The following is a 25,139-nucleotide window of genomic DNA, read 5'->3' as shown; positions in this document are numbered from 1 at the left end:
GAGTGGTCTGCCTACCAAGAAAGCAGAATGTTCTTCCTTCAAGTAACAAGATAAATGCAGAACTTCGATTTGATACCTTGATCAAAAGACTTCAAAACAATAGCACTCTAAAGGTGGTGTACTACAACCAAATGCTGGATCATATCATGAAAGGACAAGTGGAAGTCACACCTACTGGAGATCCAAAGAACACCACGTTTTATCTCCACCCACGGGACACCATTTTATGTCGTGATATTGGGAGAGCAGTCAAGAAAACATAACTAGTAACTCGTTTCAATTCTTATTATTACTATCAAAAAATCTAAGAACCTAAGATACAACACTTGTGACACAATGATGTTAAATAAAGATGTAACACATAACAGTCCAAAGAAGGTTCTCTCTTAGTGTCTATCAATTTCCAACATTCTCCCCACCCTGGTCAACCTCTAGGGAGATGACGCTGAACCCCTGACGCCGGCATACTTTCTTGTTGGTGAAGGACTCATGACCGTGCTTACAGGACCAGAACCGCACTGCAAGACTTGCCTTGACAAGAGGATTCAGACTGTGACAAAAGCTGTCAGACGACGTCTGGATAAGATGGACCAAGGAGTACTTCTTAGAACTCAAGAACTTTCATGAAGCTCGAGGTGTGTTTGGGAGATCCATTGAGTTCCGATCCGGAGATCTGGCGTTGATTCAAGAAGATGGACGACCACGCCAATTATGGAAAAGGGCAAGAATATAGAGGTTATTAGAAGGAAGGGACCAGAAGATAAGGACTGTGATTCTTGGAACCCCACAGGGACACAAAATAACCCGACCACTTCAGCAGGTCATCCCCCTAGAGGTTGACCAGGGTGGGGAGAATGTTGGAAATTGATAGACACTAAGAGAGAATATTCTTTGGACTGTTATGTGTTATATCTTACTTAACATCATTGTGTCACAAGTGTTGTATCTTAGGTTCTTAGATTTTTGATAGTAATAATAAGAAAAGAAACGAGTTACTAGTTAGGTTTTCTTGACTGCTCTCCCAATATCACGACACCTTTACTTGCGTTTGTGAATTGACATGGTTATACAAGTGTTTCATCTTACATATTCTTAGCAATATATTATATATTATGTGAAGAATGTAACATTTTTGTACGTATCTAGGCCATTTTTCAAAAAGTTAAAAATTGTCAGATGGTTTAATTTTCATACTATAGTAAAGTAATTGGCCAATTTCATCTCATATAGAATATATTTCAAACTGCTTAAGTTGGCTTTAAAATTCTTTAAAAATAGGTATTTTTATCACGCTGTCTGTGAAATACAGCAGGTTTGAGTGCCTCTATTGCACACAACAGCACGGTTCTGTGAAATTGCCTAGTCACGTCCTGAATTGGCGGACCTTTAACCTACTTGCAAGCATACTTTTCACTTCCCTTCTCCATTGAGACGTATGTATGATTGCAGGGGAACGCATGGAAATGTAACATTCCCTAAAAATACTCTCAAAGTGTTACAAAATTACGTTTACCTCGCCGCTTGCATTGATGTTAACCTCACTTCGCTTGCTGCTGACTCGCCATACACTCCTCGCTTCTCCAGCCTGGGGCTCTCTACGTCACAATGATGTCAGCCCTCTGGAATCATCCTACGATACCTGTGTTCGTGAAGTTTCTATACTCGCCCGATAAAAGATCAGCCCTCCGCTTCTAAAAATCAGTTCAGTTCTAACAGTGGTGTGGCTCTGGAGGACTGGTTCCTGCTTTCGGAGTGTTTATCTTCCCTACCTGGACTCTTGTTCAACACAGCACGGCTGAGCAAAGACTTGAAATTTATATTTTGGTGTGAGCGTTAAGTTCTCACAGGCCATCAGGCTTTTTAAAGTACCGCTTCTTATTTGCATTCGTTTTAGCAGCTCTTATGAATTTATGAACTTCCCCAAGAAGCATAGTGATGACAGGTGGTTAACGAGCTTTTGCATTATTTACGTTACCTTACTGCGTGTAGACATGTGAATTATTTTTCTTTACCTTATGCTATTTTCAACTCAGCGGGACGATTGCTTCGATTCGTATACCTGCCCTGAGTTCCTCTTTTTTTCTTTTTGCATTGTCCGGTTCATTCTTTTTAATGTGGTTCGCCACTTCTTATTGCTATTCGAACTTTCCATCTGAGAGCTGGTATCAATATTGTTCTTAAAACTGCCTTTTACCGTTGTTTTCTTTACAAGCATTCAAGTAATATGTGACTGGTACAGTGCACACTGGTCAGTGATCCGTTTAATTAATATTATTCCGTGTTGGTCTCTTAACTTGGTGTATTCAATTCAATTCTTGGCAGAAATATATGTTATATCTATGTTGAGTTATTTGAAATATTTTTCTATTATCTTTGGTCAATAATGTACTTACCTCGGAACACTTCTGGTTGCCCAAAATGCTTCCACGATCCTAGTTAATTCCTATTATTACGTTATCATTGCTCTTGATCGACTGGTCATTACTTTTTTCATTGATGTTCATGACTGGTTTTATTATTATTATTATTATTATTATTATTATTATTATTATTATTATTATTATTATTATTATTATTATATATATAATTCGCTGGGGCCATCAAGGACCACGTTAAGTCTTGTTGCATTTGACACTGAACTTGGCCTTCTTTAGAGCCCAAATTTCCCTCAATCTCTGTGAGTGGGCCTGCTTACGCTCCTCTGTCCAAGGGGCACCGTGTCTTCTCTTCGGTTGCTCGTCTCGGTTTAGCCCGTTCGTCAATATTTTCTTGCGGAAGAGATCTCTGTTAAGGGCGTCTTCAGCTGAGATATGTAGCATTTGCAGGTCTTCTTTGGTATTTCTAAACCAGGGAATTGTGGTTTTGGGGTTTGAATAAAAAAAGTGAAAGATTTCTTTAGTTAACTTTCTTCCGTCCATTCTTTTCAGATGACCGTAAAATCGTGCCCGTCTTTTTCTGATTGTGTCGGTAATTTTCTCTATTTTGCTGTAGACTTCCTTGTTGGATCTCTTTTGATGGATTCCATTTCTGTACTTTGATCCCAAGATTCCTCTCACAATTTTGCGTTCTCTTTTCTCCAGTTCTTCAAGGAGTCCTTTGTTGGCATTTAGAGACAGGGTTTCGGCTGCATATAGAACTACTGGCTTCAGAACTGTTTCATAGTGACGAATCTTGGTGTTTTAGGAAAGGCATTTTTTGTTGTAGATTGTGCGGGATGTTTGGTAGGCTATTTCCAGTTTGCGTACTCGCTCCTGAAGTACTTCTTTGTCCAATCCATTTTTCATGATAATCTCACCCAGGTATTTGAATTTGTCTACTCGGGTGATGTCCCCGTATTTTGTATGGAGTTTTGGTGGAGCCTCTTTGATGTTAGTCATTACTTCTGTTTTCTCAAACGATATCTGCAAACCAGTTTGTTCGGCAATTTCCTTTAAAATTTCAACTTGAGCTCTAGCGGTTTCTATGTCGTTTGAGAGAACAGCAATATCATCGGCAAATGCTAAGCAGTCTGTTGCGATACCCTTGGATTTGGTTCCTATTCTCAATGGACTGTAGTTGGTTTCCTGTAATCTCACCCGCCAGGTTCTGATGATCTTTTCAAGAACACAGTTGAAGAGTATCGGGGATAGCCCATCACCTAGTCGGACTCCTGTTTTGATGTCAAAGGAATGCGAGAGACATCCGTGGAACTTCACCTTGGATTTTGTATCGGTCAGGGTGGCTCTAATTAATGCCAGAAGTTTCAAATCAACTCGAAATTCATTTAATATGTTTAGCAGGACTTCCCGGTCAATGGAGTCCTACGCTTTCTTAAAGTCCACAAGGACGGACACATACAGCTTGGACCTTAGTGTACAATATCTGATGATCGTTTTGAGATTTTGGATCTGTTCAGCTGTTGAGCGACCTTTTATGAACCCTCCTTGGTATTCACCTATTTGATGTTCGACTTGTGCTTCCAAACGCTCCAGGATAGCAAGTGATAGAATTTTGTAAGTCACGGGTAGCAAAAATATTCCTCTGTAGTTGTTGATGTTCTTCATGCTGCCTTTTTTGTGTAATGGATGGATCAAAGCTATTTTCCAATCTTTGGGTAGGGTCTCCTTGTTCCAAATTTCTTCTATTTGCTTTTGCAAGATATCAAGTGATTCCTCTGGGGCATATTTTCATAGTTCTGCTACTACTGAGTCTTCCCCCGGCGCTTTGTTATTTTTGAGACCGGCAATGTGGCGCTTTATTTCATCTCTGTCGGGTGGTCTGGAATCTGGGTACCTGAGTAAGGGTTCCTTGGTCTCAATGGCGCTTTGCGGTTTAGAGCAATTAAGTAAATTCTTGAAGTAATCTACCAGAATGCTGCAATTTTCTTCATTTGACGTCGCCAGTGTGCCGTCCTCTCGCTCAAAGCATAGAGATGGTGGTTTACAGCCAGTGAGTTTGCGTTTGAAGGCTCTGTAGTACTCTCTGCTTTCATTCTTCCTAAAGTTTTGTTCTATCTTTTCAATGAGAGATTTTTCGTATTTACGTTTCAGTTCTGAACACCCTAGCTGCTTGGGCACGTTGGGTTTTGTAGGTTTCCCAATTATTTTCTGATTTCGTAGAGTAATACTGTTTCCACGCATTGAGTCTTTCTTGGAGGACTGATTCGCAGGTACCATTCCACCAGGCATGCTTTTTGCTTCTCTTGATTTCTGCAACGTCTTTGGCGGCCTCAACAAGGAGACTTTTGGCGTTGTTAAAGTCACAGTCATTTGGTCTAGCCTTCTCCTGGAACTCCTCGACCCTTTGCCGAAGTTTATCATTGTCGAAGCGTGTGATCTGTTTGGTTGTCTTCCTTGTGTTTGCGGGAATTGGTCTGAATTTGATAAGAGACATATAATGATCTGAGGCTACATTTATGCCTTTCTTTACCTTGACATTCATAATCTCAGGGCTGTTTCTCCTGGAGATTGCAACATGATCAATTTGGAACTCTCCGAGAGCTTGGACGGGAGAACGCCAAGTCATTTGCTTTCTGGGTAGATGGCGAAAGTGGGTCGACATGACCTGCAGGTTGTGATTTTCGCAAATGGACACCAGTCTTTTGCCGTTGGGATTGGTTCTTTTGTGAGCAGGGTATTTTTCTATAAATTTCTTGTACTTCTGTTCACGACGTAGTTGGGCATTGAAGTCACCCAAAAGAAGCTTGACATGGTGTTTGGGGATTTTGTTTAATTTTTCATTATTATTATTATTATTATTATTATTATTATTATTATTATTATTATTATTATTATTATTATTATTATTATTATTATTATTATTATTTGACTGTATGTTCCTCGTGTGTGTTGCAGGATGTCATACACTTCGGTACTGACGATAGTAGCTTTCTCCATGGAGCGCTACCTCGCCATCTGCCACCCGCTCTACTCCTACAGTATGAAAGGACTTCGCAGAGCGTTACGCATCATCGCCGTCGTCTGGATGATATCTTTAGTGAGCGCCGTACCCTTCGCAGTTTACACTACGGTCAGCTACGTGGAATACCCACCAGGTAGGTTCATCCGCATAGCGCCGTGGAGCGCTAGAAGCGTGGTGTACAGCAGTGGTATTGAACGTGTGGTTTCCAGTGAAAAGTTCAGAAAAGAGTTGAGCCAGCTCATTTTAAAAAGAAACCTTGTTTGGATTTAGTGTTTTGGTCACCACTATGCAGAGTCCACTTTCCGAACTAATCGTTCTTAAATATGTGACTGTTTGCACCTCCATCGGCTTAATTGCCTGTGGCAATGTGTTGCAGCTATGAAAAAATGCGTACTTATGCTATTTTTTTTGTTTTGTTTCGAAATGCACCAATTCGCTTCAACGTTTTTCGGTAGCACTCGTTGCACTCGCGTTTCTTCATCTGTATTGGGAAGGCTTGCCTTGTTGCCTGAGAAGATGGTCGAATGATATGGGGCAGCGTTAAACAATCAATATGCCACGCACTGTTCTCCGACCATTGATGACAGCTCACTTTGGCTTCTTTCGTAAAGTTTACTCCAAAGATGTTACGAGTTTTCCTTTCCCCAGTGACGATATATATAAAATACATTATTGCTATTTTTGGGGGGAACAGGGTGGTTCAGCAGCTTGCCAGCTTGGCTGCCATCCCGGTGACCGTGGTTCGATTCCTGGTGTTGCTGGGTGGGATTCAGTAGCACTTAGTGCTGGCAGGGATGTGCCGCCATCTCTTAACCCTCCCCGATAGGTCCGGTTTCCACTGACCAGCACCACCATACATTTAGATGATTGATAATAATCCGATGACACTGACTGCACTACAACATCACTACAATGGCGTTTATGCGCACACATTAACAGGCTAACAGCTAATGCAATCCTTACTACTATGACACTGCATCACAATCACAGGTGATAACAACAACATTCATGACAACAAATAAACAGTCCACTCCCGAATTTCTCTCTCCTTGCTCAAATTTCGAAGCACGAAAGCGTATTTAGCAATTTGACCACCCTACACCGTCTCGTTATGGTTACATTTCGAATCTTTATTTTATCTTATTTACAGAACTGAACTGTTTAAATAGTCAGTATTATCGAATCCATTGTTTTGTAAAATATTTTTAAATTAATCTATAACAACAATTAATGTAAGAGGTGGGTACACTCTAAGGTGGTTGGCGATGTTGCTGAGGGCTCTGCCTTCACTCCTCGTTCCCCTGAATACCGTCCTTCCAGGCCCCTACTGCACCCCGGACACTTGTTAACTCACTGAGGGATCTCCTGCCACAGTCCGAGCGCCTCAAGAATAAAGAGAGCACATTGTGCTTGGTGGACAGCAGCTACGGTATGAAAGCCTTTGCCGTCTCCCTGAAAATAGAAAAGCAAAAGATTTACTGCAAAAATAATGAAGATAGCATTGTATAAGTGAATATCATACCACGTATGTCCCATTGGCTACATTTGTCCATCTCTTTATATAATCAGTTACAGAGTGAAATAACGTTGAATGGTTTGAAAGGGCGGGGGTTGGGGGGCGGCACCCAGAATCCCTTCATGCACGAATCGTCACTGGTGGAATTTTCAGTTGAAATTCCCGTGGTATCAGGAAGGGCATGCGACCTCAAATCCCCCGCCCCGGTAGATGATGGTGACGATAATGATGATGACGGTTAATATCGTTTGACATCTACCTACAGTCATTCGTTATTTCTGGTATAATCGCAATATACTCGTACTTCGAGGGTACAAAGGTAAAACAACTGAATTTGGGGGCACGCCAACCAAAAGGTTTGAACACCACTTGCTTACAGCGATCTAAGTGCGGAGTGGTAAAATGAACGGAATCAAACCACTGAAGGCAGGATCATACACACACGACAGACTGAAGCTAAGTTAGATCTAAATCCATATTTAACAACCATGCTAAGGGGAAATGGTCATATCAAGTTGTATTTATACAGGTTCAGTATTATAGACCAGTGATATTCAAACTTTCTGCTTTGCGTACCCCCAAAATCCAACTGCTTTATCTCCGTACCCCACAAGTACGAGTATATTATGATTATACCAGAAATAACAAATGATTGTTGCTGGATACCAAATAATATCCCGCTTGCTCAGAGTCTCTGCACGCACTGAAGCATGAAAGAGTAGTGGCCGGGGATTTATGGTCACATGCCGTAACACCACGGCATTTTCAACTGAAAACCCCACACCAGTAACACCAGGAATCGAACCACGGCGCCGGAATGGCAGTCAGGCCGCCACACCATCCTGTTCCCTAATAATAACAATAATGTATATAATAGTAGCTGGTCAAAGGAAACCCCGCAACTCCTTCAGAGTAAAGTTTACGGAAGGATCCGAAAACTGAGCGGTCAGCATTGGCCGGAGAACTGTTAATGGCATTTCTTAATGACAGCCCAATTATTCTACCACTGCAGTCTTCTGTTCCCTTCTCAGGCAACGCGGCAAACCTTCACAAGACAGATGGAGAAACATGGTTTACTCGTGAGTGGAATTTTTTTTATTTTTTTTTAGTTGCTTTACGTCGCACCGACACAGATAGGTCTTATGGCGACGATGGGACAGGGAAGGGCTAGGAGTAGGAAGGAAGCGGCCGTGGCCTTAATTAAGGTACATCCTCAGCATTTGCCTGGTGTGAAAATAGGAAACCATTGAAAACCATCTTCAGGGCTGCCGACAGTGGGGTTCGAACCTGAATACTGGCCGCAGTTAAGCAACTGCAGCTATCGAGCTCGGTGAGTGGAATATTACGAAGTGTCCTTTGCCTAGCAACGATATATATAGGCCTACGAGTATAATTTAACGCAACAATTACTATTGTACTATACCGTGTGATTTGGCAGCCCCTTTCTATGTGGTCTTATGCAACCCGCAATATTACTTCCGTCCTGAAAACATTTGCCCTGCCGGTATGCTCAGAAAACACAACCGGGTATCTTGATATTTACCGCCTCACCATGTTAGGACGCCGTAATATTACAGTATATTCGTTTTAAACACTGGAAGGCATACGTGTGCCTTCTGGATCATATGAACCTCATACGCCGGCGAAACACTAAATTGATATGTTGACCGCAGTAAACCTAACACTTGCTATAAGCTGTACAGAGTAACGAGCGGAATTAAAGGCGCGGCGGAGAGCGCTTACGTGTGAGGTGGTAGGTTCGTGTTCGGGGCGAAGATTCCTTGCTTTTGAAATATTTGTTTAAGACGTACCGCACGTAATATAAGTTCACTACCCGCATTCATGTGTGTGAATGTATGTGTTTGTGGCCCTAAGAAGTGCCGATTAGTTAGCAGGCCGGACACTTATAGACCGGAAATAATAGGAACACAACAGCCCTGACCATGTTTTATCGCAGCAAATGCTCGATGTGGGTCCGCCTCTGTGGTGTACTGGTTAGTGTGATTAGCTGCCACCCCCGGAGGTGCGGGTTCGATTCCCGGCTCTGCCACGAAATTTGAAACATGGTACGAGGGCTGGAACGGGGTCCACTCAGCCTCGGGAGTTCAACTGAGTAGAGGTGTGTTCGATTCCCACCTCAGCCAACCTGGAAGTGGTTTTCGGTGGTTTCCCACTTCTCCTCCAGGCAAATCCCCCGACACAGAGTCTGAAGCTCCAGGACACTGCCTTTGAGGCGGTAGAGGTGGAACCCCTCGCGGAGTCCGAGGGAAAAATCAACCCTGGAGGATAAACAGATTAAGATGAAGAATGACAATAATAATAATAAGAAGAAGAAGAAGAAGAAGAAATGCTCAATGTGATGACCGTTTTGGTTCATGCACATTCGGACCTCCAGTCCGATAGGTCATCTTGCGCGCTGAAGCATTCCAGCTGTAATTGCTCGGCAGGCGTCCGTCAAGAATTGCCGGAGCTGGTCGGGGTTTTCCGGCGCTTGAGTATAAACGACGTTCTTAAAATGTCCCCACAACAAGAAGTTTAAGGCTTTTAAATCCGGTAATCTAGCGGGCCAAGAAACAGAGCCTCCTCGTCCTGTCCATTTCCCTGGCAGTTCCTCCTTCAGATGGTTACGAACGGGTAAAGTTGAATGTGGCGGAGCTCCATCCTGTTGCAACCACATCATCAAGCGATCGTGCAACGGCACATCCCCCAGCAGCAGGGGGAGTTCCTGATGCAGAAAGTGCAGGTAGCGTGGGCCCGTCCAACGGTCCTCAAAGAAATAAGATCCAACCAGGCGATCCTCCAAGATTCTACACCAAATATTCAATCCCCATTGTACTTGATGGTTTGCCTGTTGCACCCAGTGAAGATTGTCCGGACTCCAATAGTGCATGTTGTGGCGAATGGCGTTCCCATTATTGTGGAAGCGCGATTCGTCCGAGAACAAGACATGCGATACGAATGCTGCATCATTGTCCAGCCTGCCGGCAGTACTCCATTCGAGTTTCGAAATCCCGCCCATGGAGCTCTTGGTGTAGCTCAACATGGTATCGGTGAAATTTATGTTCATGCAGTATTCGCGAGACGGACGGCTGGCTGGTGTTCAACTGTCGTGCAATCGGCCTTGTACTGATGTGCGGATTATTACGAGGTGCCTCCTGAACGGCCTCTTCTGTTTCACCCAATGTAATGGGCCTTTCACCGACTGGTGGCTGCTTGAAAATCACGTCTGTTGTCCTTAGGCGTATTTGAACATGGCAAAATGTCGTAGCATTCGGGTATCACCTGTCGGGATACCGTTGTTGGTACAGACGTAGTGCCTCGCACGCGTTTTGTCTTGCTTCCCCATGAGTGAGGAACATGTCAATGGAAATCATGCCGAATGACAGCAGAGATTACATTCAAGCCCTAACCAGCGGAGTATGAATAACAGCCTCGTTCTTCTCTTTGAATGTGGCAAATGTGGGTCTGTGTTTACGTATTCAAGTATCACACCGATGCAAAAATATTTGAACGTTGCAGAAGTCGAACAGCCGATGGCACATTACCTCCATTTCTAGGCTATCGCCTAACCACAGCCGCTACGCTACATTGCTGGGTTCATGCTGGTAGTAGGACGAGAGTGAGTATATACGCCATCCGGTTCGGTGTTTAAGACATTAATTACTGCACTGTTACCGAGTTTTATGCATTGATTTCCCTCTTCGTTACACCCGGTCACGAGTCACGACATGTTAACATAGTTACATGGTAAAGGAAATGTCATATGGCTTTTAGTGCCGGGAGTGTCCGAGGACAGGTTCGGCTCGCCAGGTGCTGGTCTTTTTATTTGACTCCCGCAGGCCACCTGCGCGTCGTGATGAGGATGAAATGATGAAGAAGACACATACACCCAGCCCCCGTGCCAGCGAAATTAACCAATGATGGTTAAAATTCCAGACACTACCGGGAATTGAACTCGGGACCCCTGTGACCAAAGGCCAACACGCTAACCATTTAGCAATAGAGCCGGACAGTTACACGGTCAAACGACGTCGCTACATGATTTCAGTGTCATGTTTTGCAAGTGGACGATATAACCCATCGGAAGTGCTCATTGGACATTAGTACCATACAGTACTCCTGCAGGGGAACAGGCACCTTATAACCATGTCGCACGTTAGTTGGGTTGCATAAAACTACATTGGAAGGGGCGACTGGATCACACGGTAGACACTGCTACTGAAGTGAACGAGTGGATTCAAGAAACAAACTTAAAAAAGAACAATGCAGAATACGTAAGCATTTTTACACACGTAATAAGTAAGAGCTACAAACTGACACATATTATAATGAATAGTTCTGAAAGAGGACTCTGTGTAGCGATAGATAAAAAAAACTAAATCAAAAGAAGATTTTATTGAAAATGGGCAGTCTCAACTCTTTTCTGAATTGCTCACTTGTACTAACGATAGATCGTATTATTTTCAAATTTAAACTAACTGATACATGTTAATCGGAGTAATACTGAAGGAAGAAAACTGGCTAGTAAATCAAAACAGACTTATAAGTAAATAAAAAGAGAAATGATTAAAATCCATGACTAGTGTAAGTTATCAAGTAGCGAATATTCAAGAATAGCAAAGCAAAGTCTTCTCCGTACAGGCCATGAAGGCCCTTGGAGGTGTGGAAGGTAAAGGCTTCCACTATCCGTAACCTCGGCACTTGATGGGCTAGAGTGGTTAGCTTTTTTTGCTAAGGGCTTTACGTCGCACCGACACAGATAGGTCTTATGGCGACGATGGGATAGGAAAGGCCTAGGAGTTGGAAGGAAGCGGCCGTGGCCTTAATTAAGGTACAGCCCCAGCATTTGCCTGGTGTGAAAATGGGAAACCACGGAAAACCATCTTCAGGGCTGCCGATAGTGGGATTCGAACCTACTATCTCCCGGATGCAAGCTCACAGCCGCGCGCCTCTACGCGCACGGCAAGAGTGGTTAGCTCTACGCCCGGATATTCAAGAATAACTCAAATATAATATTTAAGTGGTCTGCCTATTCAATACACACAAAATTTATTACATCTAGTACATGTTTCTTCCCCTAAGGAACATCATCTGCTAGAATAAATAACAGTATTATATCAGAACACAAAAATTACATTATTACATTGGAAAGACTAAAACACTTTTATACGCAACTACATTTAAACTAAATTTTTAGCAAAATTTGTTACAAGTTTCAAATCACATAATTGATTAAAACTCGTTAAATTGTTCATTAAAGTCTTGATGATAAAATTCGTGGGAATTAACAGTTGCATTCATAAGATGGTAATAATCGTTGTTGTGAATAAAAACCTTTGAATTTAAAATAATTCTTGATAAATGATCCTTCAGATCTTTGATAGACATTCCTTAATTTGTATTTAAGATTAAACGTTCAGGATCTCAAGTCAATACGTAGAACTGAATAATGTTCGGTTTCCTTGTTATTGGCACCGATACGCGGAAAATGACTCACTTCTTAGACGACGAAACATGCACTAGATGTAGTAAATTTTGTACGTATTGCATACGCAGACCACTTAAATATAATATTTGAATTATTCTTGAATAGTCGTTACTTGATTTTATAGTAAATAGGTTTATTTTTTCAAAGTTGATAAAGCTTGTTATAAGTAGTGTAAGGTATGTGTAACAAAATAATATTTATTAGCATTATTTGTACATATTTCGTCTTGCAATCGTCCAACTCCTTGCCTGAATGGTCAGCATTGAGGCCTTCGGGTGAGAGGGTCTCGGGTTCCATTGCCGGCCGGGTCGGGATTTTTAATCGCATCTGATTATTTCTTCTGGCTCTGGAACTGGCTGTGTGTGTTTGTTCCAATACCCTCCTCTTCATATTCAGACAACACACTACACAAACACGCGATAGTGAATACATCCCTCCATATAAGGTTAGCATCAGGAAGGGCATTCAGCCGTAAATCAGGGGCAAGTTCACATGTGCCACCCCGATCGCAGCGATGACCCCACAAGGTGTGGTAGAAGAGGAACATGAAGAAGAATTCCACCTTGCAGTTATGTAAAGAAACATATAATATTATAGAACATAGATTAAGAAAACACCGTTGCATATAATATTACTGCTGTAATGGAGTATGTATCTATGCATCTATACATCCTAAGTAAAGATTGTTGTGCCTTTGAGCATTGAGTTTGTAAGCCTAGTGAATTAACTAAGCGGTCCTGCAACGAGGAATGTGGCCTCATTCATATAAACACTTCCTATCAGTAAATAAAAAAAATGAGTCTGAATATCTTCGCTTTGTTCTCTCTCTTCATTCCATTCATTACGTACTGACATAAGAAATGCTGTTCTGAGATTGAGCTGCGCTTTAGAGTCTCAGGTGAAGAGGTAAACGTAGAATGCGAAGTGTCGAAACAACAAAGAAAATCACCCGGCACAAGTCTATACGCTAATAGTCACAGTTCTATAATAAAGAAAGCAATGCGCACTCCTTTCTAGCCATATGACTGAGTCAACTGGCTTCATACGTGGTCGAGTCATTCTGGCACCTGGAGTGTAGGTTGCAAGCTGGAACAGCAGTCTTACATGTTGCCATACAACAAGGTGTACATTTATACAGAAATAGTCGCTTCTGCCCGTTATAGACATCTGCTAATGTTCTTATAGATGCTGGAAACAACGCCGAAAGATATTGGCAGGAAGGTCACGTACGACTTCTCTTGTGGCAGTAATGATCCCGTCGGCCGAATGAAATCTACGCCCACGCAACTTTGCGTTCAATCCGGGCAAGAGAAAGAAATCGCATGGTGCGGGATCAGGCGAGTATGGAGGCTGTGGCAAATCGGGGACCTGTTGCCTTGCGAGCTCCTATTGGACAAGCACAAAGCAATCTGCCGGGGCGTTGTCATGTAGCAGCAACCAGTTCTTCATATGCCAAATCTCAGGACGCTTACGAAGAAATGAATCGGGTAGATGGCGAAGATTTCCTTGTAGCGGATCTTGTTGAAAGTTGTTCCATGTGGGATGAATTCCATGTTAAGAATACCCAATGAGTAGAAAAACAGTTCAAGCATCACCTTGCCTTTTGATATGTCCTGTCGAGGTTATTTCTGTCGTGGTGGTGATGATGATGGAGATTTTCAGGCGGCCGATTGACGTTTCACTTGTGGATCGTAAAGAAAACACAATGTTTCGTCTCCTGTTATGATCTGGTTGAGAAACGTCCCATCATCGTCAGCACTGGCGATCAGGTCATCACAAATGGTAATGCCATCGTCACGTTGGCCTTGCGTCAGGATCTATGCCACACTGTGCTGGGTAACACGAGACATGTCCAGATCATCAGACAGGATTTTGTGGCACGTACCATGGCTGATACCTACTGTTGCTGCCAGATCATATGTCGTTTGGGGGCGGTTGGCACGCACCAGCACTGTTTGTAGCCGATCAGTATGATCATCATCCCCTGCTCCACTTAAACACAGCACCGAAACACAACGCTATCTTGCTTCTTTATCTGAAACGTTCCACGAGCGGATTTGGCTAAATTTTGGCAGAACTTTACGTTTTCCCGTCCTCAAACTGCAACATTTTGAAGTTCCGCTGTGCGCATTCGACGTCCCTTGACAACAGAGACTGTACTTGTACTGACACTGCTTGGTCAACAGATTGACTCACACTGCACACTGCGGCGCAACTGTAGTGCACCACAACGACACCATGCAGCCAGTCCACGGACTTATTGTATCTACTACATCTGTAACATCTGATGGCCTTGCAAGCATCAATTATTGAAAAGACACAAGGTCTCTCATAGTGCACTGGCATAGCCGGTGACTCAAAGTAGCCTATGGAGTGGCCTCCCCGGTATGCGCTGGATATCCATCTTGGTAGGTGTGCTAGCTACCAACTGATGAGCCTAAATTGGCACACTGGAGCGAAACGGTGTAAACAGGAATGAGTTAGCTGAAAAATGTACAATGTTCAATAACTGACCAATTATATTGACATTCTACTGCGTATGTCAACAGTTACAATATTAAAGGAGATCCAGATGATTTGATTGTTCACATCGGCACAAATGTTATCCATAATTTACCAACACCCAGTGACGTGTTGGTCGAGACTGATGCACTTTAAGTAGCACATGTGAGGGTTGCAATACCTCTCGAGAACACTGGAAACACGACCAAGTGCCGTCCCCCAAAATAATGATAATAATAATTTCGTGTGGCTATTTCTATCCGGGTGCAGGCCTTGTAAGGAAGACCCTCCGATGAGGATGGCGGCATCTGCCATGTGTAGATAACTGCGTGTTATTGTGGTGGAGGATAGTATTATGTGTGGTGGGTGAGTAGTGCCCCTAAATAAGTTGCTCAAATTTTTATTTCCGTAATTACACCTACATCAACATTTTCAATATCCGATAGTTTTTCGGTCCCTTCAACTTCGAATCAACAGAGTTCAACTGCATTCTTCAGAAAACCAGTCATGATCCCGTTATATATGTTTCTTTATTTTGTTCAGGTTCGGGCAACATCGTGGAGGAGTCAGCTTTCTGCGCCATGTTGGATGTGAATGTGCCCAAGAACTACCCCGTGTACGAGTTGAGTTTTGTTATCTTCTTCCTGCTTCCCATGATTATCATGTTGGTGCTGTACGTCCGCATGGGGCTCACCATCTGGACACCCCACAAGCGAGTGGCAGGGTCCATCCACCGCCAGATTAAAAAGAACCAGTCTAGAAAGAGCATCGTACGGATGTTAGGTGAGTTGTCTCCTGCTCATGTGACGTAGGCTAGATACAAGGTGACCCACAATCCTGTTAATATTTGACGACGCAAAACTTCACGCAAATTTGAGGGTGGAGAGGTAATAATTCACACACGCGATTGGCATGTCATGGGGTTTCATTGACACCAAAATAAAGTAGAGCAAAGCTTCGCTAACAGTGCATTTTCTGGTAACATCAACATGCTGTGATTGCAGGCGCATCTGATGCCTTATCTCTCGACAGCTCCTTTTGCACCAGATCTGTTGGTCATTTGTGTGCTCGTTGTTGATATGAATAAAACCCCATGTAAAAATTAGTCATTCATATAATATTTTGAATACTAATCTATCATCAGTGAATTCTATCAAGGATCTTGGTGTGCATTTTGACGCTCAATTGACGTTCTCTCTACACATAAAAGAAGTTGTTGCAGATGCTTACAGAATATTAGGATTTATTTAGAGATGCAAACGTGACTTCACGAGGAAATAAAGTTATTATACAAATCCTTTGTAAGAAGTCGGCTGGAATATGCATCGACCATTTGGATTCCAGACTTTAAACTACACGAAAACTAAGTTGAAATGGTGCAAAACAAATTTCTTATATACCTTGCGTACAAAATAACTAATAATTACCCTAAACTTGATTCGTATCATGACTTAAGGAAACAACTTGGCTATAAGTCCTTAGCAAGAAGACGAGTAATTGCAGTTCTTCCATTTGTCTACAAATCATTTACCAATCCTATTGGTAGTCCTAACTTGCTCTCTCTGTTCAACTTGTTTGTGTCTAACCCATCCACACGCCCAAAACATATTACTTTCAACTTCTCTGGATCAATAACCCAGCAAAAATAGTAATTCATCAGCGTTAAACTCAATGAAAATGCACTAGTGTCCAAAAGTTAAGCATAAGTTACGAGTAAGCAGGGCAACGGGAAACAGACCGCAAATCGCACAACATATGCACCTACCAATGTTACGTGTTCGCTCTGTATGGGAAAATAGTGTTCCCTGCTTTGACTAGCGGCGTAACCGCAAGGTAAACACAGCCAGTGCCTGCGCCCCATATGTCCTCAGTCGTGTTTGCCCTGTTATAGTGTGCGGCGTGTAGCCTCGTGGTGAACGTGACAACATAATGGCACAACGACGTCATTTGGACTCCGTTTTGTAGGGTAGAATACTCGGCCACCTGGAAGCAGGCCAGACACAGACCGAAGTCGCCGTATCCTTGAATGTGCCACAAAGTGTCATTTCCAGGCTTTGGAGACGATTTCGAGACACAGGAGATGTTAGTCGTAGGCCAGTACCAGGTCGACCAATGGTAATCACCCCACAGCAGGACCGATATCTGGCCTTAACCGCCCGACGAAATTGGAGTGCACTTGCAAGATAATTATTGTCGGCGGAGCTTGCAGCCGTCTCAGAGGATGCCGTTTCCTGGCAAGCTGTGTACCGGAGGCTCAGAGCAGCAGTGCTGTTTCCCGACGTCCAGCAGTGTGCGTCCCGCTCACTCCAGCACAGAGACGGGCCCGTTTACTGTGAAGCCGTCAACATCGAAACTGGACCATGAATGAATGGAGGCATGTGCTCTTCACAGATGAATCCCGTTTCAATTTGCAGAACGATTCCCGTCCCACATTAATGTGGAGAGAACCGGGTAGCCGATACAACCACAGGAACATCGTGGAACGGGACCTGTAGGGTGGTGGTGGCGTCATTGTCTGGGCCGGCATCATGTTGAATGGCCTACGGACATCTTCATGGGTGGTCAGAGGAACACTGTTAACGCTCGGGGATACAGGGACGAGGTACTGAGACCACATGTACGACTCTTCAGAAGTGCGGTTGTTCCAGACTTCCTCTTAATGGACGATAATGCCCGACCACACCACGCTGCTCTGGTGGATGAATTTCTGGCTGGGGAAGACATTCTTCGTATGGACTGGCCAGCGGGGTCTGCGGATCTTAATCCTACAGAACATGCCTGGGATGCATTGGGGAGGCGAACTGCATTCCGTCAGCCTCCCCCACGGACCCTCCAAGACTTTCGCATTGCACTTTCGGATGAATGGGATCGACTGCCACAAGAGCTCTTGGACCATCCGATAGAGAGCATGCCACGTCGCTGCGAAGCATGTGTGGCCGTTAGGGGAAACCATACACCTTATTAACAGCATATTTTGTTGTGGATGACATTGCCAAGTTTTGTTAGTTGTTGTCAAAGGTGTACCTTAGCTATCAGAACCTTTCTGACACTGTTTTCTTGGACAAGTTGTGTGACATATGGTGTGTGATTCAGGTTCCGTTTGTTCAGCAATCCATCTGACATTCCTATCAGGCGGTATGGCCTCGTTTAGTGATTATGCTTAACTTCTGGACACTAGTGTATTTAATAAATATAGCGATGAGTACAGACTAGATATATTTGCAACTACATACACTTCCATAGTAAAACAATGTAAACTAATAACTTAATAATTTCTTTTTCTAAGATAAAATCCCGCTTTGCACACTCTTATTGTTAAGCTCATAAATTTAGTTCTCTTTCTAGTTTGTAGTAATACGATCTACCTCATCATCATTATTATCTTCGATAACATCACTACTATCATGTATAATTAGAGTACTAATGCAGCGTTAAAGCCGTTAGTAAATCATTTTAATTGTAATATTGTAAATACCTTGTTATACAATGTCCATATGTAACTGAGCATTTGTCATATTATGTTACTGAAGAAAAGGGTATTTTTATTTAATTTACGGCTTTATTTTACGAGGACTTTCATAAGAGATAATATAATTTTAATTCGATATTTATTTTTATCTAATGTAATAGTATATGTGCACGTGTTTGACATCATGAGGTTTATACCTGTTTGAAGGACAATAAATAAATAGATAAATAGCTAAATAAATAAATAAATAAATAAATAAATAAATAAATAAATAAATAAATAAATAAATAAATTAATTAATTAATTAATTAATTAATTAATTACATGTGTGGCCATTTTTACTTTATATGTAGCTGTCCAGCGCCTGTCAATAGAACCCCATGTCATGCCAATCATGTGTGTCAATTATTACCTCTCTACCTCCAATAGCCAATGGCCGTAGCCGTGTTGAAACAACGGATCCCGTGAGATCTCCGAAGTTAAGCAACATTGGGCGTGGTCAAGATTCGAATGGGTTGCCACGCGCTGTTGGTGGGGGTAAGGGAATGGAGGAGCGGAGAGGAAATGGCCATCCTACCGCACGTAAAGTCCGCCTCAGGCACACCTCTGCGGAGGTTCGAACCTGACTTCGGGCAGTATACACCCTTACCTTACCTTACCTACAATATTCCGTGAAGCATTCGTCAAATGTTAACGACTTTTGGACCATCTTGTATTTTAATATTAGCCCAACGACAGCAAAAACTCTTGGAAACCCGTTAAAACTTTAAAACTAACGTGCTATGACCTGAGGTATCCACATTGTTTTCGAACACTTCTCAACTGTTGACTCTGTATACATGATAATAACAGAGGTGGCAATAATAATAATAATAATAATAATAATAATAATAATAATAATAATAATAATAATAATAATAATAATAATAATAATAATAATAATAATATGGCCTCAGCTACCATGTGCAAGTATTTTAATTTGACGCCATCTGGCTGTTGGCTTGTCAATTTAGGTGGTACGGTTTACTCCAGACCTACTAGATGACAGAGTAAGCCGAATCTCTCTTGGGCGTCTAAGGCTGAGTTCGGATTAATTTTGTGGGGTGAACGCCAGAGATCTTTTATATGCCGACATTGTACGGATGGACTTTATTCCACCATTAAAAATAGTGGTGATAGCTGTAGCAGACGGTACTTACCACGTGCGTCAAGTCAATACCAAACGTGGTAAACTAACTGTGAACCAACGGCTTCGTTTAGCATAGTTATCCCTTAATATGTTGGATTAAAACTATGTATGGGAATCGACATGTAAATTCTTTACCCTCCTAGGGTTACGCCGAAGACTTCAACGGAGCGAAAGCGGAGAAAACGGACTTCAGTACGGCAGAGCTGGCGGAGGAGGCAAAATGGCACTACGGATCAACATGTCTGTGGCGGTACTCCAATGTTAGTGGTGGCTACTCAGGGCTAACAATCTTGAGAGACAGCAACCCGTTACCTCTAGGGACTCAAGATGAAGAGAAATATTAACAAGTAAAATATCCCAGGTGGCAAACAATCCATACCCACTTACGATAGGACAAACTGGTCAACTTGCACCTTCATATACTCTGCCATTACCTGAGCCTTGTGAAGAAGAAAATCAACCTCAACTCCATACTTCAAGTAACTCAACTCAAACAGAACCCTTCACGTGCGGGACAAGTACAGCACCAAGATAGCAGCAGTACAAGAGACCCGGTTCATGAACGAAGATGCGATGGAATCCTAAGGATACAGAATATACAAAGGGAAACCAGGTAACAGTGCTTTGCTGTACACCATAGGATGATCGATTTCAATATAGGGTTCATATCGCCAAACGGCAAGACCTCTTCACTGTCCTTCATGTCCCGCCACAGAGCATATAGTATAGTGAGGCACCCACAAACAGGAATGACTTGACAGCAGTAGAGTACTACTAGAACATCCTAGAAGATACCGCACCACATCATCACCATACTCATGGGTGATTTCAACGCGCAAATAAACAAGGAACAAAAATATCGCAGGTTTGGGGTCTGCACCCAGCCGATAGGAGGACCAACAAGACATAGACCTATGTGCCAAATATAACCTGGTCCTGAAGACAACCACATTCAGACACCTATCTAGGATGGCCAAGACGCGGAAGAGTCCAATACCCAAGCTAAGTGAATTCCAGACAGACGCTGTGGCTATAAATAAAGTCCACCACGAGGAGAAAAAGAACGTCCAATTACTGACAGGAGCCAATCTAGACCTCTTCTTATCAAAGACAAACCTACAACAACCCTTCAGGAGATCACTCAATACCACAAAGAGCACTAAGATACCCAGGTTCAACATCCTGCGACGACAATGACTTCATGAATCTTTCTTACGAAAATCTCAAGTTTAAATTAATTCATCAATGGAAAAGTTAAAATTAAACAATGAATCTTGTAAATCACTTCTGTGAAATCCTAAAGTCTATTTAAATTGCAATATATTGAATATGACTTGAAAATACACACTTGCTTTAGAAAATACTAAATTCCTTTTTAAAAATGTAATTGTTGTCATAAATAGGTGGTAGAGTTGAAATTCACTCGGTAATACTTTTTCTCAATTAGGCACTTGCACTTGACTAACGTAGCACTCAAGAAATACCGTTGATAAGGTGCCTTTGTAATGAGTCAGTTATTGTCTAGTGCAATATGTTGGGATTATTCACCAAAGAAAAATTGTAAAGTGCACTTATATCACCTGAATTCGGCGAACAGGAGAAGATGAAATGCGGCTCCGGAGATCGGCGACTGGAACTCCCACGATGATCAGCATGAGGTCGAACTCAGCACCAACAGCGGCGTACCACGTTCCACATCCCTCGATGTACCACGCATCTCCAACGATGTAGCCTGTCCCACGTTGAATTTGTCGTTTGAATAAATACGAGCTTTCAACACTTTGTCAAGATTTCCGGTGTTGTCAGAGATAATGGACACAGAGGAAAGTTCAATTGACACGGTAATAGGAAAACGTAGCACTGTCTGTTTAGAGTGACTAGTATTGCACTTTGAAATAACATAAGTTTGAAAGCACTTCGTAACGCAGCAGTTAACGTAACATTCGAAATAACATAGTCCTTTAGCACAGTCTGAAACACGGGTTTCTGTTTAAAATATTTATACTAGAAATGTTCTCAGTTCTTAAGTCGCTGGAGTTTTAAATGCACAGTTCATGTAGCGTTCGGTTTTAACACTGGGCACAGTTTATGACATTTAAAACACGTAATAATAATAATAAGTTCAGCATGAATGTTAAGGTCATAGTTAATGGAAAATCACGCATAAATTCAGTTCATATACGACGTATTCAACAGTCTCTAAAATTCTAGAACACACTTCTTAAGTAGATTTTCTGTGTAAGTCAGCCTTACTAGAGTCCACATTTCCTACAACCGACATAAAATGTTCTTAAGTTTCAGTCTCTTTTCTAATAACACAGTTCAAACATTCATTAAATACGTGAAATAATGTCCACATTCGATCTTACTAATCACTGAGTGTTTGGCTATCATAACACATTGACCAGTTCAAAGTCATATTTAAAGATGAAACACACGTCGAAACGTCTCGAAATTCATAAATACGTCAACAATCATAAGTTTAAATTATCACACACAGTCCTTGCAATGTCCGTAACGCTGTACTTGATAGTGACAGAGTTCGAATGCACATTGAAAACAGCCAAGTCCACAACGCGATAGAAATTGACAAGTCTAGCACTTGTATTAAATTCAACCTAAATGCACCTTCAACATTCACAAGTCCGCAACTCGGTAAAAATTCCTAAGTTTCATAACACGGAGATGCCTTTACTGGCGAGATGTAGTGTTTACAGTGCACTATGTCTTCTGGTATGAGCTATATCAAATTTGTTACTTTCATTGACCTGTCTCAGTCTCACCCTTGACTGTGACAATATGAAAGTGACTGAGGTATGAGTGATGCTAGTAATACCATTCCTTATGCAGCCAGTCCCTGTTATGAATGGTGTGAAAATATCGCTCATAGGGTCGGTTGGTGCATGCATTTTAGTGGGCTTGGCAGACTGATATGAAATGGCAGAGGCTGGCTCGGTGAGGAAAGCAACGGGAAACTACCTCACTCCTCATTTTCCGAGTACACCTCTTCAGTGACGCCTAGGCTATTTATGACAGCTATTGGCGTATTTTCAGAGGATCAATCCAGCCTTCGGGCTGAATACCCAACATACAACATACAACAACGTAACACGGAATTCAGCTTAGAGGCACTTGAAATTTCTAAGTATCGCGGTCCCGTACGGCGAACTTCTAAGTATTTCAGCACGGTCTTCACTTCGACCTCGCGTAGCGCGACATTGCAGCATGATCGCCTTCCTTGGTCGAGTTGTAGATTCCAACTGAGTGTACACGGCGAGTCGTTGACCTTATATACCCGTTGTGGGCTGGCTCGCTGCGTCAAGCGATGGAAAAGTGGTCCCGTACGGCGATATTTCAATCATAATATCTTCAAAGTTACAAAATGGATTGATTTCAAATTTCGGCTATTACCATTTCAAAACGTGGGCTTCGCGCTGGTGTAGCTCTTATTTTTGTAACTTAAGCCATTCAAATGTTATGAAATGATTTCCAGGCTGTTCCATAGGGGAGGGTCGAGAACATGTGGCGATTACGTCACTCGGTCTGTTCCCCGCTCGCGCTGCCTCTCTCACTCCTACAGCAAGCAGCGGAATCGAGAACTTTCGTCCGTACGGCTGTTTCAGATACTAAAGCTGAGCACTTCATCCATAAATAATGAATTATGCCGGGCTGAGTGGCTCAGACGGTTAAGGCGCTGGCCTTCTAACCCCAACTTCGCAGGTTCGACCCTGGCTCAGTCCGGTGGTATTTGAAGGTGCTCAAATACGACAGACAACCTCGTGTCGGTAGATTTACTGGCACGTAAAAGAACTCCTGCGGGACTAAATTCAGGCACCTCGGCGTCTCCGAAGACCTTAAAAAGTAGTTAGTGGGACTTAAAACAAATAACATTATTATTATTATTAATGAATTATAAACATGATGTGCCATGCCATAGGCATTCCTGGTACAGTATATCCTATCAAAATTCAGTTTTATTACCTTTGACAGTTGCAGAGAAACCGCGATGTAAATCTGTTAAATTAAAATATCAGGTTAGGTCTTTGATACTCCCCTCAGTATATTTATTGTTCTAACATGATACTGGGAATAAATGTTCACGTTAGAAGAAGTCGTTTGAAGTCTGTAGGTTGAATTCCTTCGTAGGCTATTTGATAATTTATTTTAATATCATGGAAATCCTGGTTTGTAGTGGTGAGGTTGTGCTGCAGCTCGCTGGTCACAGGCTGTGCTGCAGCTCGCTGGTCACAGTTCTGATATCTCTACTTTGTTTGCCGCCCCTAGGAACTGACAGCCTGTGCTGCAGCTCGCTTGACAGGCTGTGCTGCAGCTCGCTGGTCACAGGCTGTGTGACATTCTCGTCTTGTTTGTGTTTCAGCCGCTGTCGTGGTGGCTTTCTTCCTGTGCTGGGCGCCGTTCCACCTACAGAGGCTGCTCTACATCCACGGTAAGGGATGTCCCAACTTTCGAGAGATCAACGAGTGGCTCTTCTACATCACAGGCTGTTTCTACTACCTGTCGTCCACCGTGAACCCCATTCTCTACAACGTCATGTCCGCTAAGTACCGTGATGCCTTCTTAAAGACGCTCTTCTGTAAAGAGTCCCCTCGGAAGGGCGTATCTCGTGATACCTTCAGCAACCACGATTCATCCTCGGGCTACAATAACTCAGTACTTAGGTCGACCAACAGTAGGAAGAAGCATAAACAGACTCTAGAGACAATGAAGGAAGAAGGCCTCAATAAGCTGTTAGCTGACGTTACCTCGGACATCCTCGTGGTGGCTACCAACGGCAAGGCCACCTCCTACATCGCTCCCAGATCTAATGCGGAAAACAGTGAGTGCGACAAGGCTAGTGGCCTGTTGAATGGCGCACAGAAGGAGACTTATTTATGACACGAAAAGAAGACATTCGCTGGATGTATGAAAATGCAAACGTAAAGGTATTATTTACAGTGTTTTCTTCCAGCGACACGCCAGATGAACGAACAGAGAGACCGTAGAGATATTCAAATCATAAAGGTTCGTCCACGTATTTTCCTGAGAGGGTGATCCTTTACTGACTACATTATCACTTATATCCATTTTACAAGCAGAGCATTACGTTCTTGAATGTTTTAAATGATGTTATTCATGAATCATTTGATTTATTTTTATTTTTAAAATATCGTACATCGTATGTAATATTACGTCTCATTTCTGATAATTCCCCAATGTACCCGATCTCCCGTGTCATCTTTGTAAATAAAATTTCCCAAACGGAACTATACTTAGATACCTTTTTTGATTTCCATATTTTCTAGTTACATTTTAATTTAATAACTATCTCAAGATACTTCTTCTCTTCCAGTAGCCGATTATGTTCCAATAAGGGAAATATGCGATGACTTAATTCGATACTCATTCTGGACTTCACTGCAAAACAATGGCATATTTTCTTCAAAATTACAATTTCCATTTCCACAACACAGTGTTGAAGACAATACCGACTGATTGGCTGAATGGACAGCGTTAATGATGCCTTCAGTTCACAGGGCCCCAGATTCGATTCTCGACCGAGCCGTGGATTTTTAAT

At 42.5% G+C, this 25,139-nt stretch overlaps 1 protein-coding gene across 5 annotated transcripts in view; it reads left to right on the top strand.

Annotated features, from left to right (window-relative positions):
* The window catches only part of LOC136865933 (neuropeptides capa receptor), a 218,216-nt gene extending 193,377 nt beyond the window's left edge, over positions 1 to 24,839 (top strand). For 4 of the 5 annotated variants that reach the window (XM_068226565.1, XM_068226566.1, XM_067142481.2 and 1 more), the window contains 3 exons: positions 5,334 to 5,533; positions 15,450 to 15,689; positions 23,943 to 24,839. In XM_068226565.1, the coding sequence (XP_068082666.1) occupies positions 5,334 to 5,533; positions 15,450 to 15,689; positions 23,943 to 24,460 (958 nt within the window). In that variant the 3' untranslated portion in view covers positions 24,461 to 24,839. The remainder of the gene's footprint in view (positions 1 to 5,333; positions 5,534 to 15,449; positions 15,690 to 23,942) is intronic. The other variant, XM_068226568.1, reaches the window with a different exon arrangement.
* The last annotated feature ends 300 nt before the right edge of the window (positions 24,840 to 25,139 follow it).

This window comes from Anabrus simplex, chromosome 3, assembly GCF_040414725.1.
Source record: "Anabrus simplex isolate iqAnaSimp1 chromosome 3, ASM4041472v1, whole genome shotgun sequence".
Lineage (NCBI taxonomy): Eukaryota > Metazoa > Arthropoda > Insecta > Orthoptera > Tettigoniidae > Anabrus > Anabrus simplex.
Note: the sequence above shows the minus strand (reverse complement) of the source record. Positions and strands in the feature narration are given on the sequence as shown.